Consider the following 18,347-nt stretch of genomic DNA (forward strand, 5'->3'; position numbering starts at 1 on the left):
GGCCATCTGATGTGAAGAACTGACTCATAGAAAAGATGCTGATGCTGGGAAAGATTGAAGGCGGGAGGAGAAGGGGACGACAGAGGATCAGATGGTTGGATGGCATCACTGAGACTTGAGGGACTGAGTTTGAGCAGGCTCCGGGAGTTGGTGATGGACAGGGAAGCCTGGCATGCTGCAGTCCATGGGGTCACAAAGAGTCAGACATGACTGAGCGACTGAACTGAACTGAAACATTGAGTAAAAAAACTGAAACAACTAAGTTTTCTTTACATTAGTTACTATATTCTGGATTAAAATGTAGAATCTAGCTTTTTAATGTAATAATAATTGTAATTTACTGAGCACCTATTACATGCCAGGCCCTCACTACTGATCATCTTTAATTCTAATAACAAGCCTGCAAGATAAGAGTTCCCCCCTTTTTAGAATCCTGAAAGCTGAGACTGGACAGTTTAAAGAAGTTCCGCAGAATCACAAACATAGTGTGTAGAGAACTAACTTTTTTAACAGCCCATTTTGGTAATTTTAATCAAGTGCCTTTCTTTCCTTTTAATTTACATCTAAAGAGTCATTTATATCAGTTCTATTACTAGCATTTAAGTGAAATTAAAATATATTCATCTTATGTATGGAATATACCTGCTTGAGAAATCAGAAAGGAAATAAAATAATACTCTATTCTTAACTTACCCTCACATTTATCTTTTATAATTTCCTATGTGTATAAATTTATTATATAACAGGTATGCTAAAGTACCATGAGTAGGATGTTAGGTTAAAAAGTAAAAGCATGTTTGTTATATTTTATACAATAGGAAATGGGTAAAATCTCTCTGCATTTTTGTTAAAATTAAGATTTTGAATCTGAAGTAGATATGCATTTCTAAATGACTTTTTTACTTTATGTAGATCTCGTAAGTGGCAGAATGTAAATGTTTACTGTAAATTTCCGTAAGTTCTGGCACTTTCAAAGTTATGGGCGTGGTACAACATTTCACTGTGACTTACAGTATAATCCTGCTATAATAAAAATTTGGCTGTCAAGTTGTTCTCTCCTGAAATGCCGGAAGCATCTCAGTTTACATGACAGAATAAAATATATGATGGAGGTGAGAACTGAATCTGCACTATTCCATCTTTATAGTAAAAGCAACAGAATGGGGCCCAAATAAGGTGGGGGTACAAGTGTGTTTTCAATAATTATGTTGAAGGCCATGGCACCCCACTCTAATACTCTTGCCTGGGTGGGCTGCAGTCCATGGGGTCACTAAGAGTCGGACACGACTGAGCGACTTCATTTTCACTTTTCCCTTTCATGCACTGGAGAAGGCAATGGCAACCCACTCCAGTGTTCTTGCCTGGAGAGTCCCAGGGACGGGGGAGCCTGGTGGGCTGCCGTCTATGGGGTCGCGTGGAGTCGGACACGACTGAAGCGACTTGGCAGCAGCAGCACAAGTGTGTGTTCAATAATTATATATAATAGATTGTTTGAAATGCCTCCATTATGCCATTTATTTTTGCATCTCATCATCTGGGATACAAAAAGTTTAGAGTTTTATGCAGATTTTCAGTTATCAAAGTACTTTTTAATTGCCGCTGGGAACTAGATTTCAATCATGTGAGTTGATTCAGCTGTGACATCATTTATCTAAAGGACATCCACTTAAAAGAATTCACGTCTATGGGTTTTGATGCTGTTCCTCCCCTCTAGGTTGTTCTTCTGACAACCCCAGAATGCCTTTACTTCCAATGCCAAATTCTCCACTTCTGTCTTTCCTGTCTCCTCCTTCAGAGAACTCTGCTTCAAAAATTGAACTCTCATATTATTGCTGTTGTGAAGACTTTCTCCCAAGCCCCTCAGCTGATATAGCTTCATTTTATGTAAAACTAAAAAGTCCTTTCCCAGCTCCTCCTCTTCCTTCCCTTCCTCTGTCAACTTTCTAGAATAACAGCTTAGCTCTGTTCCTTCATTTCTTGACATATTGTAACTGGGTTTTTTTTTTTTTAACTCTTGTTTATTAATTTTTTTTTTCAACTCTACCAGTTAGTCTTTCTTTTCTTTTTTTCTTTTGGCTGTGTTAGGTCTTCCTTGCTGCACAAGGGCTTTCTCTAGTTGCCGTGAGTTGCGGCTACTCTCTTGTTACCATGCACAGCCTTCTCATTGTGGTAGCTTCTCTTGTTGCAGCTCAAGGGCTCTAGGGCGTCGATTTCAGTAGTTGCAGCTCACAGACTTTGTGTAACTGGGTTTCTATCTTTAATACCATATGGCTCTTGAAGACAATGACTTCCTGGCTGTCATGTCCTTGATCTTTTTTCAGATCTACCCACAGGATATTCTCTCCTTAAAGCCTCTTCCTTGATGGCATTTGTGTGTCTCTTGGTTTTACTAGCACTACTAAGACTGGTATTTTCTAAACTACTCTTTCCCTGGATCATCAGTTTTTTCCACCTCCCAACCTATTGCTATCCATACTTTTCATGATGAATGGTTCTCAACACTGACTATGCATCAGAAATACCTGGGCACTTTAAACATACTGTAGAGTTATTTGAGCTCTATCATACACTCTGAGTGAAAGTTGAGCCCTGGAATATGTATTTTGTTAAAAACCCCTCTGCTGCTTTGGCTGCATATGGCTATGGCGGCAGGTGTTTCTCTAGGCTGCCTTCCTTCATTAGTCGCTTGTTTGGCAATTCCATGGTGTTTCGGCTTTACACAGTATCACTCTGTTAAGGTACTTGTTCAATAGTTCTGGATTGTTTGTAAGAAAAAAAATCATTTCATGGCCAAGTGTGGGAAAGATTAAACAACAGGGAGATTATTTTGCTGAAGGACTTCTCAAAGTTGTATGTACACTTCATACCTTTATGATACTTAAGGCCCTTTTTACTCCATTAGAAAGTGTTGTTTGCATCCAACTTGATTGCCTGCCTCCTATAATCCACTATAAATATCATGGCCAGATTATCAGTTTAAGGCACAGCTCTACTCTTGACATTTCCCTCCTCAAAAATTGTCAGTTACCTGTGGCTCAGAGCAAAGTTTAAATTCTCTAGCTTAGTATTTGAGGTTTTGGAAAATCTGACTTGAACATTTTTAACTTGCTTTTTACCTTTCATTAGATGATGAAAAATGTATAGACTCTGAAGTCAGACATATTTGGACGTGAATTACATTTTACCCTGGGCAAGTTTGCTTATAAATGAAAGATCACCTTTCCCTTTCCATCAAGAGGAAGCAGTATTATTTTGAGGATTACAAGTTAGTCCTTCTCATACCCTATGCAGAAATTCTTGCTAACACCTAGAAAACAGTGGTTCTCAAATTTTAGTAGGCACCATTATCAATGGGGCTATTTGTTAGAAAAGGAGATGGCTGGGCTATACCTTGATCTAGACTTGGTAGGTCTATGCATGTACTTGGCAGTTTCTAGAACTACACTGTCTAACATGCAGACACAGGCTACAAATTAAGCATCTGTAGTATGGTCAAGTCTGAACTGAGATGTGCTATAAGTGTAAGATACCCAATTTTAATACTTAATATGAAAGAAATAATGTCAAAATATCTCTAACAAGTTTTTTATTGGACATACATTGAAATAATAATATTCTGTCTCTATTAGCCTAGCTAAAATGTTTTTTATATTAATTTTACTTGTTTAATTTTTGATTGTGCCATTGAACAGCACTGCTCTAGAATGCACACAAATTATCCCCAATGATTCTTCGGTAGTTATTCTCAGATCACTTTGAGGAACAATACATGAAATGTTAAGCTTTCTGAAAGAAGAACCGATACCTTTATATATCTTTATATCCCCATAGTATTCTGAACATTGTGGGCAGTTAACTATATACAAATTGAATTTAGACTCACTTTACATTTTAAGCCATCAAAATCCTAAAAAATTATTTTTGAATTACATTTCTTAAGTGGAACAATAATAACAACAACAACAACAAAAAAAACCCGAACACATGAAATTATGGCTTTGTTCCCAAATTAAAAAAAAAAAAATCTTCTCAAAGAACTGGGATTTTATCCTATGGTTATTTGACTTTGTAGAGAAATAGGCCATTTATCCCTCTAGGTTCCAAAATTGTTCAATATGATCATACTCAAGTTCTTCAATTAAAACAAATATTTAACTTTATACTGGGATTATGTGCTAATTTTTATACCATAGTAAAGTTAGCCAGATGAGTGAGGGGAAACATATCTGGGGAAAAGGAGGTCTTTTATTTAGGGACAAATGAGGTGAGAATGGCTGACCACTCTGGAAGTAAGAGCGAGAACTAAGAAAGACACAATTAGAAATACTGAAGCTAATGCTGGGATGAAGAACAACTTTGACATTAAGAGAAAGGGTCACAAAATCAGAAATATGTTTTGAAGATTGTTCAGTAATAATGAGTGAAGATTTTCCACTTACCTCATTGCCACATTGCTGCCATCGATAACTATTGGTCTCAGATTCTCCCCATCATCTGTGATAATCTCTTGCATTGGAGATTCAGACCTCTGAGATTCCAGGGAAGATGTTTCCCGCATTATAATATTAAGTGTACTAACTGTTTGTTCAGCCTCACTTTTATTTCCAAGTTTGACAAGTTCTCCCAGAATATCATTGATTAAAGCATCAGTACCAAGTTTGTTTAGCACAAGTTGAACCTGTTCTTCAGAATAACCTAACTTCAGTGCAAACTCCAGTTTTGTTTGGTATTCTCGCACCACATCAGGGGGTTTTTTCATTTCCTTGGATGGCTGGGACTCTTCAGGTTTAAAGTCTTGCAAAATTTCACTGCATTTGAGTATGTGAGGCTCTAAACAGGGAGACCTACATAGCTGTCTGTGAGTCTTGGTTAATAAGCATGGCTCTACTGAAATGCTACTCAATTGTTCTGACTCATTATCAGAATTTGTGCTTTCTTCAGAGTCACCAGAGCTCGCATTCTCTTCAGACACCTCTTTTTCTTCCTTGCCAGAATTAACTTTATCCATTGTTGGTTTTTCTACCATTGACCAAGGTACAGATGTACTTAAATGTGGGTCAGTGCTCTCCACATAAAGGTGGCCTGGGTCATGCCCCAGATGATCCTTCAAGCCCATGAAGCTGTTATGTGTACTTGACTCCACTTTGCTGTTTTTTCTGTATTCTTGAATGCAAAGCACCCCGTATTCCTAGAGAAAAATGCAGAATATTTAGAATTTCATATTTACTGGTTCATTTCTGGTTCAATAAAGAAGTTGGGAGTTATCAAACTACTGAATATCAACGTTGTTTTGTCTATGTCGTCTCATCACTCATAACACCCTTCCAAGGTATATCATGTCTTTTTCAGACAATGAAGTTAAGAATTAGAAAAGTTAAGTATTGCCTCCAAGGCAGCAAAGTAAATAAGTGGAGGAACTGGATTTTTTTTACCCAGTTTTATCTGGTTTCCAAACCCGTGGTTTCCCCATAGTATCATGCTGCTTCTCAATCTACATGGAAGATTTTCCCAGAGTTAGAAAGGCTTGTTTCTATAGCGACACACAGAATATTATTTTTTTAAAAAAGCATGTTTTAGATGTGCTATGACAGGTTATATGCATTTTCTCTAAAATAATTCATAAAAATTTGCAAAAATTCTTTTAAAGAGAAAGTCAGGTGAAAAGGAAAACATTAACTTACTATAATTTAAAAGCTGTTAATCTGGATTAATCTAAAGACTTTCAAAAATAATTTAGGTACTGTAATAAAAGAGCATAGATTCTACAAGAGCCAACAAGGAATGAAATAATTACAAAGTAAATTATATTCCACTTGAGAAGTGAATATTTTTGCCCTAATAATCTTTATTTTGTGAATCCCGAACACAGTAACAGAATACAACTCTCAACACTGTGCTACCCTTATTAAGTGCCAAAGACTAGTCTCTTTCATTCCAGGGGGAAAAGTTCTCATTCTAGCACAATTATAGAAAGTATAGGAATATATTTCATTAGCAGCAGATAATTAAGTACATTGAATAAGTGAATAAAATTTATTCAAAATAAAATTGAATAAATGTTATCTTAATTTCTTGAATTTGATGGCAGAAAATACTTCTGTATCACATTAGATAATTACCTAACTGCTATCTGCATTTGGTTAAAGTCATCTTTTCTTCTACTTTCCTCATGCAGGAATGCTTTTACGTTTAAAATGCTTTTGTCATTTTTCCAGTTTCTTTAGAGTCTATTGAGATTAATCATTATTTCTCTACCAGCAACAGGTTAGCAAAATAAAATTATTTTCTCTTGTGCTTCATTGTAGGGACTATATGCACATCAGTAGTTTACTTATTAAGGCAATTTCAGTGTTCTATCCATGATTAACATTAGTAAGCCAGTGGCAGCTGAATTTGAAACTGTCATAAAACACCTATTTAAATAACCTAAAAAAGAAAATTGGAAAAACATTTTATTCTACAGTTCCTCAACATCTTATTTATAGTAGAAAGAAGCTATTATATAAATGCTAAGAGAAAATGCTAAGTGATTTTCTAAGAAGCTGCACATTTGAATGCATTTGATGAACTTATTACAGAGTGAAGTATTTCTACATAATGAAATAAATTATATTAACTATGGTAAATACTAGAGAAGAGACCATGGAATCTTTAGCTTGATAACAGTACACTTAAAATCCCTCCAGTGTAGAACTCCTACACATTTCCACAGGAGTTTCTTCAGGTTTTATCCCTTGAGAAGACAGATAACTTTAACATCATTGTTCTAATATGGCATTCATTAGTTTTTAAAGAAACATCACCCTCTCTTTGCTTCTGATTGCACAAATGATAAAAAAAGAAATTTTCCTTGGGAGACCTCTATATACATCTGCTCTATTATGAAGCTGTATCCATTTCAATTTTTTTCTATTAATATGGATGTGCATGAGCCCAATTATTAGAATTAAAGGGAGGGATTTTGAAAGCAAATCTTTATACTCAGTGATTTATTAACTACTGTAATATACTGACACCATAATGCAAGCAACAAATCACAACAGCATTCTAATAAAGGGATACAGTTAAAAAGAAAAATCTGTATTGTGGCCTTGGTAGAGCTTCTACCAAAAGTATCTTAAACAAGGAAAACCTATTGGAAGCTGGGCTGCCTGGCAACCAGAGCTGGTTGCTAAGCGGCACTCTTTTAACGTGCCATCATGAATGCTAGCACAGTGAAAGAATAATTTGGTATGAACAAAAGCCTATAAAAGAGACTGGGACTTAAGTGCGTCTGGTTTACCCTCTGAGAACAATGCAGCTGCCAAACCAATCTGGAAGCTCCGACATCATTGTTCTGTAAACCTCACAATCTGCTCTGACTGCAGGAAGTGTATTTAATGGGCAACATTTTTGATCTCCCCTAAAAAGTTTGGTTTTTGCATAAGTGCTGTTGTGAGATAATTCTTCAAGATAACGATTCACTGACCAAATCCCTGAATTGAACTAGGAAATATTATTTTAATATTGAGCTGTAATGTTTTTCATTTGGACTGTTTTAAGCAAAATGAACACTTTATGAAAAATACAGCTAGTGGGGAACATTAGAATGAAATATTATGTTTAAAGAATTTTCACATTTGTCAAAGAAGTAAAACCAGATATAAAGTTTTTAAACTGAAAATTAAACAGCCTAAAAACATATTTAAATCTTTTCTGTTATCACTTTCAGTCTCATATTAAAAGTGTTGGTAACACTATGTAAATCTGCTCTGTGTAATTTTATTATAGGACTACAATGATTAGATAGGGATAAAATGGTACTATCAGTTGTTTCCTTTTTATAATATTAAGCTAGATAAAACTCATTTGTACTGAGTGAATACCACACCTTTAGGCTGTGATAATTCATATAATTTATATGTACTATGAAACTAAAATGTTTCCAAGTAAGCTAACATGATTTTTAATATTAGGTATAAGTGTAAGCTTGATTTACACTACTTCAAAAAATTTATACCTAATTTTGTTAGGCAAAATAACTTTTCTTTTAAAATATTCTGGTTGAACTCTTTTTTCACACTGACAGGCCTTTCTTCATCGTCCAGATTTCACTGGTTACCTCAAAGAAAGTTATCCAATGTCATCTTGTACTAAGCAAGCAGTTAAATAATTTTTAGTTCCTATAAATCAACAGACTAAATACGAAATAGTACATATAATGACAAGTTTAATTATCAGACCTGTAAGATGCATATATTTTCTCCATTACATAATATAAATTTGAAATAACTTATTTTTACTGACTCAAATGGTAAAGATTTAGTTTTTAAAACTTGAATCTCTAAAATGCTTTCTTATTCACTTGTAATTAGTAAAAGATTGCCCTGAATGAATATGGCACTAAGAAAAATTGGCAATATTTTGAAATCTAGTCAAGAAAAAATTAAATGCTATTCTTAAAATTTTAAAGCCAACAAAAATAGTTTCATAGACTGCAGTATTACTTAATGTAATGTGCAAAACTTTACAAGGAATTTTTATTATAAGACATCTTAGAACAAAGAATGGTATATGATCTAAATTTTTCTTCAGTGCCTTGAAAATGATCAATATAATTTTGAAAATATTTAGCAAAGACTCCAAAAACATCACAAAGTTTATTATTACATGCAAGAAAGAAAACATTTTTCTCCTTAATTTTTAAACCATGAACTTTTAAGTTTTGCCATTTGAAATGCAAATGCATATAAATCATCTTTAATCATCTATTAACAAGAGTAAGTTTCCTCATTTCATGAAGCAGCAGCCTAGACAGTCTCATACACAAAGTAGGTCAGTGTTTATATTCCCACAGTTATCAAAAAACTCCAAGAATACAGTTCACTTTTAGGCTCTATATCAGAGACCCGTTATAAGCGCCCTTTATATACTATATTCATGAACACAAAATGTACTAGGGAAACATTTAATGGTCTAAAAACAGATTTCTGCACTTACAGAGCTTTAGATTTCCTTCAAATATTGTATTGGAAATGAACAATTTTTCTTGCTGAAGGCCTAGTAAGTTAAAAAATAAAATAATATTATATGTTGAAAAAGAACTAAAATGTCATGCTAATTTTGTTGATGATAAAGTATAAACAATTGTTTTAATTGCCAAAAAGAAGTTTTATACTAGCTGAAAGCAGATTTATGATACAATGGCTATTTACTAAAAATCTGCTGCATACACAAAGATTCCCCCATTTAGTGAGCTTTTCTTTAAAGTTCTCATTAGATAACTGTGATATTCCTTTATCTCAAATCCAGTAAAAAAAATTTTTTATATTCTAAGGAGCATCATATTAATCAGGAATATTAGACCATAAACTTGTTAAATCAATTTGTTTGTTTGTAACATCGCGTTACAATGCCATAAAGTGGGTCCTGATTGTTATCCAAATGGTAATAGTAGGAGAACAATGAAAATAAAATAATGAATATGTAATAAATACCTACTGCTGTAGTCTCTGTGTATTTAATCACCATTGTATTTCAGTGAGTGCTGTTGTCTGCATCCCTCTAGCTAACAAAAGAAGGATGTCCCTTTGAGCAGATTGGTTAATGCTCTGGGGCAACAGATGTCTACTGGAACTGCAGGAGACCAGCAACTGGTGGCCTGCCCATCTTCTGAAAACTTTCAATAGACTTACGCATATGCTCACACAATAGGGCATGTGGTAGAAATGAAAACCTCTTTTTAACCCTTTATGCTCTTTCTTTTCCTCCCAACTGATAGATGAAAGTCTTTGTCTCCTCCCTTCCCCATTACAGATCTCTTGAAAGCAACAGTTCTCTAAGTGACATCTTCAATCTCATATCTAAAACTAATGCAAGCCAAAAAAAGAAAAAAAAAGTGGGAAGAAACTCATGAAACTATACATGAGTACTGAAACTGCTGACAAAGCAAATGAATGCTTAATCATCATAATTACAACAAGATGAAACATCAAATAGCAATCCATCTCCCCAAGCTAGATTTTTCAGACAATTGAAAAATCTATCAAATCTTACTATCATTTTGCAGCATCTAGGTCTGACAGTGACACCTTAAGGAAACCAGGAATGCGACAAGAAGATAAAATCTAAATTCACTGTTTATCAAAATATCATAACATTTTAACTTATCTTTAAGTACAAATGGTTACTTACATGCCTACTGTCTTGCAAATGTTTATGAAACTGTAAGTAATCTTTTATATAACTGCAGAATATAAAAATGTAAAAAGTCTGCTCCATAGACACGTTTTACAGAAAGAATTACATTTTCTGGCATTTTGGCACTATGTAACAATTTGTAGCCTCTCAAATGTGTGCATTCTATCCTTAACAGAGTTCAAAATAATATTCTGAATATTTAGCAAAGTTTAACTTCCAAGGCATTAAGTAGCACATATACTCACGTTCACAGGAAAATACAAAGACATTGGTTTCTGTAGCAGCTTCAGGAGTAACTCCTTAACACAATTTTAGCTGCAGACTTCCAGGCAGGCAAGAAGAACAATGAATGAGTGAACAGATGGAATGGCAATGTCTTTGCTTAACCTATTACTGAGTGGAGTAACAGCCAATCACAGGCCAGAAAGCTCACAATTAGTCGGCCAGGCAGATGCAAGCCAACCTCAGCACCCTGCGTCAGGTTCGCAGGTTTCTAAGATAAGCAAGTTGATGTCATTCTTGGGTCTGCCCGGGGCAGCCTGTGTATTAACGAGGGGGTGTGCAGCAACAATAGGCCATACAAAGCTGACTAGTAGGCAGCTGCTCTTTGAGAGCAGAGTCATTAGGGAGCAGGCTGCCAACAAGAAACACCTGGCTTGGGCAGACTTCAGCTTTTCCTCCTTGTTTTTAAACAAAACAAAGAAACCAATTATATTTTAAAGTAGTAAAAGTTGCATGTTTCCTAAAAGTTTAGGCTATCGTCTAGTCTTTTAGTTTTTTGTTTCTGAGAAAAAAAGAAAATGAGGTGTGTCAAAGTAGTAATTAACTACTGCAGTAACCCCTTTTCTTTAATAAATGATTTACAGGGGAAATGAGACAGAGGCTAGAGTAGAACTACTTCCCTGGAAATACTAGGAAATATAAAATATTTGTAAGTGTTGGTTGATTTGTTGCAAGACAATAAAACAGAGATGATGAAAGTTAGATTGCAAAAGAGAAAGGTTTAAGAGCTTACAAACAGAACTGATTTTTTAAAGTTCATTAGAAGTACAGTGTAGTACGATAAAGCAACTTTGTGCCAAGTGAGTCATCTAAACTGAATTTAGACAAAACTATTTAATTTCAATCTAAAACCACCAAAATGACCCACTTTATGTCAAATAGTGTAAAATTATTTTATTATCGAAACTAATCATGTAATTAAAGAAAGATCTTTCGTTATGTTTTAATATACAACATGATGTTATGTGCTGTATTTGTATTCCATAAAATTTGTAAGATGTACAAATTTCAGTTCAGGAACAAGTAACAAAGAAGTTATTTACAAAGAAGAAACACTGAAATATTTTAAAAGGGCAACAAGTATACAAAAATCATCCCTGTCAGTGAGGAAGCTTGTTATCCTGATTTATTTCAAAGATTGCCAGACTATTTATAATGTTATGGACTATCTGCTTTTGAGAGCTGTATAAATTATATCTTGAGTGGTCTCTGATTATGAAAATTCAATCAAAATTTAAACACCATGAGGTATTGTGAGAATATTTCCCTACTAAACAATATCTAGAGCTGTTCTACTACTTGCTCATGTGATGTGGAACACACACACACACGCACGCACGCACGCACACACACACATCCTCTTTTATTCCAGTGCAAATTAGAAGAGTGAAGGCAAAAAGCTCCTCTTAAAATACAATTTTCTGATATAAGCTCATTTAAGCTGAGGTTAGGCTTTCCATTACATAATCAAGCACTCTACAGGTATAAAATTTGGCTAAGGCACCCCACACAATCTCAATCTAAATCACTCTCTCTTCTCACATACAAATATAGACACTACTCACAGGACCATTTGAGAAAACTTAGAAAACAGTTAATATTGGTTGGGACTCTTGGGCGTGTCTTTATTGTGCTCAGTCAAATTTAAGTCAGATAGATGCTTTCTGTTTACAAAATAAGAGGAAAATATACGGTTAAAATTTTTCAGTTACCTCACTGAAAACATTCCATATGCCTACTAAAAGCCTAAAAATTATTGGTATTTCCAGAAATAAAACTAACATATGAAGTATGGTGTTTGTAGGTCATTGTTTGTCTACAGATATTTTTCCTCAAAAAGAACTTACTATTCCACGGAAGTATGTCATTCCAAAAATGTTAGAAAATTTTAAAATTTGTGGAAGTATTTTTAAACTAAATGTAATGATTAGATTCTAAGTATCAAACTAATTTCTAAAGGAAGAATTATTTTTTTCTACCAAGGATTACAGCAATGTTTTTGCAACAGTTACACCCATGTCCTAATTTCATACAGCCACTAGAGATCAATATAAAGCATCTCTAATATTACAGTTTATTGAAAATTATAAAGTAAATTTCATAGAGTTCAAATTTTATGCATATGAACATCACAGGAATCAAAAAAGTTAGAATTTTATCTTTTTTTTTTTTTGGTGGTGCGCTGGTACTTAAAAAAAAAAATCTCATGAGTAAAAAGTAAGAAAGATAAATCAAGGCCACTAGTATAGTTAATAAATAGACTTTTGGTAAAACTGAATTTGATTAAATAAGATCAAGATAAAAAATATATATTCATGCAAAGTTGTTAACTAAAACCAAATAAAACGTAAGCTACATGCACTGACTAGAGATAGTGAGGTCAATATTTATGAGTTTACATTGAACCCTTTTCCCTTTTGTATATAAAAAAGACACTCTTTAGTATGAACAGACAGTCCCTCTTTCTTTTGGACTTTCTTCTCTTTTCCCCCATTGCTACTATAGTTACTACTTTATAGCTTTAATTCAAGAGGAGGAGGAATCTTCTCACTAATTCCTGCCACTGTGAACACAAAGAATGAGAGAAAAGTACCCACAGGCTCAGCAGGAAGCCTGATCCCTAGGACTGGATTAAGCTTTTTTGCAAACAGCAAATAAAGGCAGTGATCTGAAAAAGCTAATCAGATCCTGCTGTGGTATTTAGACTATGTTGGTTGCTAGTATTGGATAACTTGATAAGCACATTAAAACATCTGTAGGTGAAAAGAAGCCCTCCCCCGCCTTTTTGAGTCCAATGGTCCTGGTCCACTCCCAGTTGCAGAGAAAATGCAAACAGCTGTATTAGGCTGTCTGGATCTCTGCAATAACTGACTGAGCACAGGGCGCAGTGTGTGACTGTGGCTTCAGCAGTGATACTAAAGTCTGTCAGCGTCAAAGGCTTCCCTAACATTTGAGAATCCAACTGTTTGCTGAGGTATGAGTGTGAAACACGTGGGCTGTCATGCTGGTGTTGGCATCAATTCTCTTTGTCAGGGGAGACCCAGCCTGGCTCCCTGGAACCTTTCTCTTAGTATGCATTAGCTCTCCTTCAATCTACAATCTCTTCTGATCGTCACAACACCATCACTGAAATAAGATTATTAATTCAAATCTTCCCAATTGTCCCCAGAAGTGTGAAAGATTAAATTTAACAAAAAACTCTTATTAATTTGATTAAACAACAACCACCAACTAACCAAAAACCTAATTTATGCACCCAGTGTAAAAGAATGGAGCAAAATCAATCAGGCACTACTCTCTAACCTATGAGAGTTATTATATGTGTAGTAAGTCAGATGGGCATGAGAGACCCTTACTATATTTCATTTCCTTAGGCTTAGGTTACTTTTGTTTCTTAATTTATCTCCTTCCTACAATACTCCCTAAGTACATCCCTGCCAAAGTAATTTTCACTGACACCACTCTTAGGTTTAAAAAACAAATCTCAGCAGGAGATCACATCTCTTGTCCTCTGCGTTGTTCTCAAGATTCCCCTTACAGTGGGGGCTGCTCTAAGCGCTGTCATCTTATTTCCCACTTCAATTAAGGTGAAGTCACAGATGCTGAAACAACGGCCCCTTCACTCATGTTCTCTTGCACAGCCTCACCTACCCAGATCATATTTGTAGTTCTAATTCCAGCTCAAGGCTTACTTTTCCATAAAATCCTGGACCAGCCCAGTTTTTACTTAATTTCCATAACATGAATAGTCTGTACTGCATAATATAGCATTTACTTATGAACCAGGCTGTAAGCTCCTTGAGGGCAGATCCATTTAATCTTCCATAATCCATACCAAAAAAAAAATCTAAATGGTACCCAGCAGTGTGTTGCTATCTAGAAGACATCTGACTGAAAAATAGGACCAGTAAAGAAATGGGCTCCTGCAAATTTGAATGCAGGCATTCACATGAACAAAATGCTCCCTGCCAGCTTTTATTTCTCCTGGTGAACAGGGTGAGCTTATCAAAGAGCCCGCGGTGACTTGCAATGTTTCTACAGCCCTGCCTCTGCCATGGGGGCTGCTTTCAATATTCAGGGCAGCTGTGCAACTGAGTAATAAGCTCAGGCCTGGCAGGCATGAGAGGCCTCTTCATGGTCTCCTCCTCTGGCTCCAACTTCCTGACTAGAGAGGCATCCCTTGGAGTTACCCTCTGGCCTCCTCCTCCTCACCTGGGGAAGGGGTCTGTGTAAGCCAAGCGCGCCTCCCTCTGCACATTTCTCCTGGGGTCCACCCTGGGGCAGACAGCACAGAGTTGCTTTGCTCTCCAGTGCTGCCTGAGACTAAGTGATTAAATCTTTCTAATTTGGGGGTTCAGTGTTACTAAGCCCTTTATGCTGTGCTTTTAAGTCATGCTCTGCATTACCTTCATCAACAAGAATTGCTGTTTTTATGTCCATCTGCCTGGCTCCTTTGTCTGTTTCTCAGTTGGTTCAGAACTAAGGCAGGAAAAAACAATATTCAATAATGTTTTGTTATAAAGAGCTACTAAGGAAAAAAAAAAGGTGATTAAAAATCTCACATAAATTAACTCTGAACAGACCACTTTAAAAATACTGTGAAGGGATAAAGTTAAAAAAATAAAAAAACCCAATTCTGTAACAAAGAAAGACAACGCTTCCCCAAGTCAAAATTCTTAGGGTTTCACTATAAGAAAACTTCAGTGCCGTATCACTAAGAGAAGATAACTCTTGATTCTCTTTATGGTTCAGAGACCAACAGTAAATCCACAAAGTAGTATTTCTTCTCAGTGATCTAAAAACAAAGAAGCTTTTCTATAGTCACTTTAAGTGACAATATGACCCATATCCTAAGACTTCAAATATTTCCTAATGACTAGCTTTCCATTTAGGTTTTTTTTTTTTTTTTTTTGGCTGTGCAGCCTGACTTGTGGGATTGAAGTTCCCAGACCAGAGATCAAACCTGGGCCCACAGCAGTGACAGCACCATGTCCTAACCACTGGATGGCCAGGCAATTCTCTCCCCTAAGGCCCCGCAAGCTCCATTTCACATTTCTAAAAAATTCGAATAAACAAGCAAGTTTTTTAAAAAGGTGACCTTCAATTCCTATAAAACTCGCAGATACTCAAGGAATGAGCGATTTTAGTAGAGCTCAGGGAATATAAATGAACCCAAATGATGTACTAGGTTGCTAAAGCAGCTATGTGGGGAGCAGGAGAGAAAATTCATGAGGGAAAAGGGACCTGTATCATTTAAAAGAAGTATGAAGCACATGCTATCATCCATGTTAACAGAACACACAGTTGCATTAAGCACCACTGAAAATGAGGAAAAGCTGACCCAAACTGTACAATTTTATATGAAATATATGCAAGACATATTCTCTGCATTATAACACAACCGGATGGTATATGTGGCACCTTATCTCTGACAGTAATGATAATAATACTTACAACATCCCTCTCAAAGCCTAGTCTCTCCTTCTGACCCCACAGCACGGTACCTCCCATTTCCCAGCCACACATGCTCACTGATGCACATTCATTTCAGCTCAGAGTATGTATACAAGCTGAGGTTGGCACAGGTCTTTTCTTTTTTAGGTGTTAAATAACTATTTAGCAAGCTAATTCAAAACTGCTTGACCAAAAGTTTAAAAGTGAAATAGACAGACTCAGACCATAAGGAATAACCGTATCAGACAGAATTATAAGAGGACGCTATCATTAGGGGTCTCTGTTCTTGCTAATGATCTAGAAGATAGTATAATAGGACATTAAATATAAAGGAACTCAGGAAAAAATAAAACATAGCTTACGGCAAATAATAGAAAAGGACTTGCAAACCAACTATGACCCAATTAAAATGCTTTGTTAATTTTAAGTTTGATCTAAATATAAATTCTTACTAATAATCAAGACAGTTGTTTCTTATACACCAATTCCTATAAGAAGAGAAATGAAATGCTTGAGTTAGTACTTCCAATGGAACTAATGGTTTTAGATAATTGTCCTAGTGTGAGAGAAACTGGAAAACTCTTGAGAAGCTAACAAAATTAATGGTTGTATTAGAAAATGCTAAGACTAGCACAGAAGTTCACAACACAATTTTTTCTTTATGGAGTTCTATTCATATCAGAGGATGATATAGTAATTTACAATTAAATTTAGAATTCTGAGCATTTAGGACAAGATTCCTTCTAAATGCAAATCACCAAATACTGTAAGTTAAATCTAGACTATGAATCATCCTAAACAGCTGCCAAAACAATTCAACCATAAACTCTTAACAGACCAAAGATTCCTCTATTTCATTATCTGCTGTATCTCCAGCATTAGTGCCTACAGGTGCTTAATAAATATGTGCTGAATTACAGTATTTCAATAACTGGGCCAAGAATCTCTTTACCAGATTTGTTCTTTACCTCCCTTCACATAACCTGCACTCCAGCCAAACACGAGGATTTAAAGCAGTAGTTCTTTCAATTTGGTTGCACACTGGAATCATCTGGGGAGATTTAAAATATACTGGCATATGAGTTTCATCCCGAGAGATGTTTATTTTTTTTTGGTCTGGGTGAAGTATGGCCATAGGCCAGATGATTCTAATATACAGCCAAATTGAAGAACTTAAAGATTCTTTTCCCTAAAATACCTTTCTCCATAGCTTCACAGGTTAAAATCTCACCTATTAGTACTGAAGGTTCCCAACTCTGCCTTGAAACCTTTCCCAGAACACTGTTAAACTCATTTTTGGATTATCTGAGTATTGCACAGGGCCTGGCATACGGTTGGGACTTGATAAATGTCTGAGTGTCTGGGGGCATGGCACACAGTAGAAACACAGTAAATATTATTGGGAGAATGATGTATAGTTGGTCTTCGTTATTTGCAGATTCTGTTCTTGCAAACTCGCCTATTCACTGACGTCTATTTACCCCAAATCAGTCTCTGCAGTGCTTTACAGTCATTCCACAGCCATGTGCACGTGCAGAGAGGCGAAAACTCTGAGTTGCCAGAAGCACACATTCCAGCTGAGGCTGAACAAATCCCTCATGTTGAAACAAGTGCCCTAAGAAGGACTGGTTAGCTCTATGATTTTCACATTTTTTTGCTTTCTGTTGGTGAATTTGCTGTTCAAATGGGCCTCAAGTCTAGTGCTGAAGTGCTAAGTGCAAGAAAGATGTGATGTGTCTTGTGAAGAAATATGCGTGTTAGGTAAGCTTTGTTCAGGTACGAGTTACAGAGCTGTTTACAGTTTCGAGTTCAATGTTGATGAATTGACAGTGTATACTTAATAAAGTGTCTCTCAACAGTACCACTGGAGAAGGCAATGGCACGCCACTCCAGTACTCTTGCCTGGAAAATGCCATGGATGGAGGAGCCTGGTGGGCTGCAGTCCATGGGGTCGCGAAGAGTTGGACACGACTGAGCGATTTCACTTTCACGCATTGGAGAAGGAAATGGCAACCCACTCCAGTGTTCTTGCCTGGAGAATCCAAGGGACAGGGGAACCTGGTGGGCTGCCGTCTGTGGGGTCACACAGAGTTGGACACGACTGAAGCAACTTAGCAGCCGCAGCAAACAGTACCACAGTACTGTTTAGCTTCCCTGGTGGCCCAGACAGTAAAGCGTCTGCCTGCAATGCGGGAGACCCAGGTTCAATCCCTGGGTCAGGAAGATCCCCTGGAGAAGGAAATGGCACTCCAGTACTCTTGCCTGGAAAATCCCATGGATGGAGGAGCCTGGCAAGCTACAGTCCATGGGTTGCAAAGAGTCGAACATGACTGAGCGACTTCGCTTTCCCTTTTTCAAACAGTACCACATATACAATAAGGTTATGGATTGATTGGTCCATGAAAAATGTTCTGACAGGAGGCTTGCAGGAA

The 18,347-nt window shown here is 36.2% G+C and overlaps 1 protein-coding gene across 2 annotated transcripts in view; it reads right to left on the reverse strand.

Moving 5' to 3' along the window:
* The window catches only part of ZC3H12C (zinc finger CCCH-type containing 12C), a 76,422-nt gene that overhangs the window by 37,710 nt on the left and 20,365 nt on the right, over positions 1-18,347 (reverse strand). The window contains exons 1-2 of one of the 2 annotated variants that reach the window (XM_018059819.1): positions 8,980-9,041; positions 4,440-5,188 (exon numbers count right to left, since the gene is read on the reverse strand). In XM_018059819.1, the coding sequence (XP_017915308.1) occupies positions 4,440-5,116 (677 nt within the window). In that variant the 5' untranslated portion in view covers positions 5,117-5,188; positions 8,980-9,041. Of the gene's footprint in view, positions 1-4,439; positions 5,189-8,979; positions 9,042-18,347 lie in introns of those variants that run through there. The other variant, XM_018059818.1, reaches the window with a different exon arrangement.

The sequence above is a fragment of the Capra hircus genome, chromosome 15, assembly GCF_001704415.2.
Source record: "Capra hircus breed San Clemente chromosome 15, ASM170441v1, whole genome shotgun sequence".
NCBI lineage: Eukaryota > Metazoa > Chordata > Mammalia > Artiodactyla > Bovidae > Capra > Capra hircus.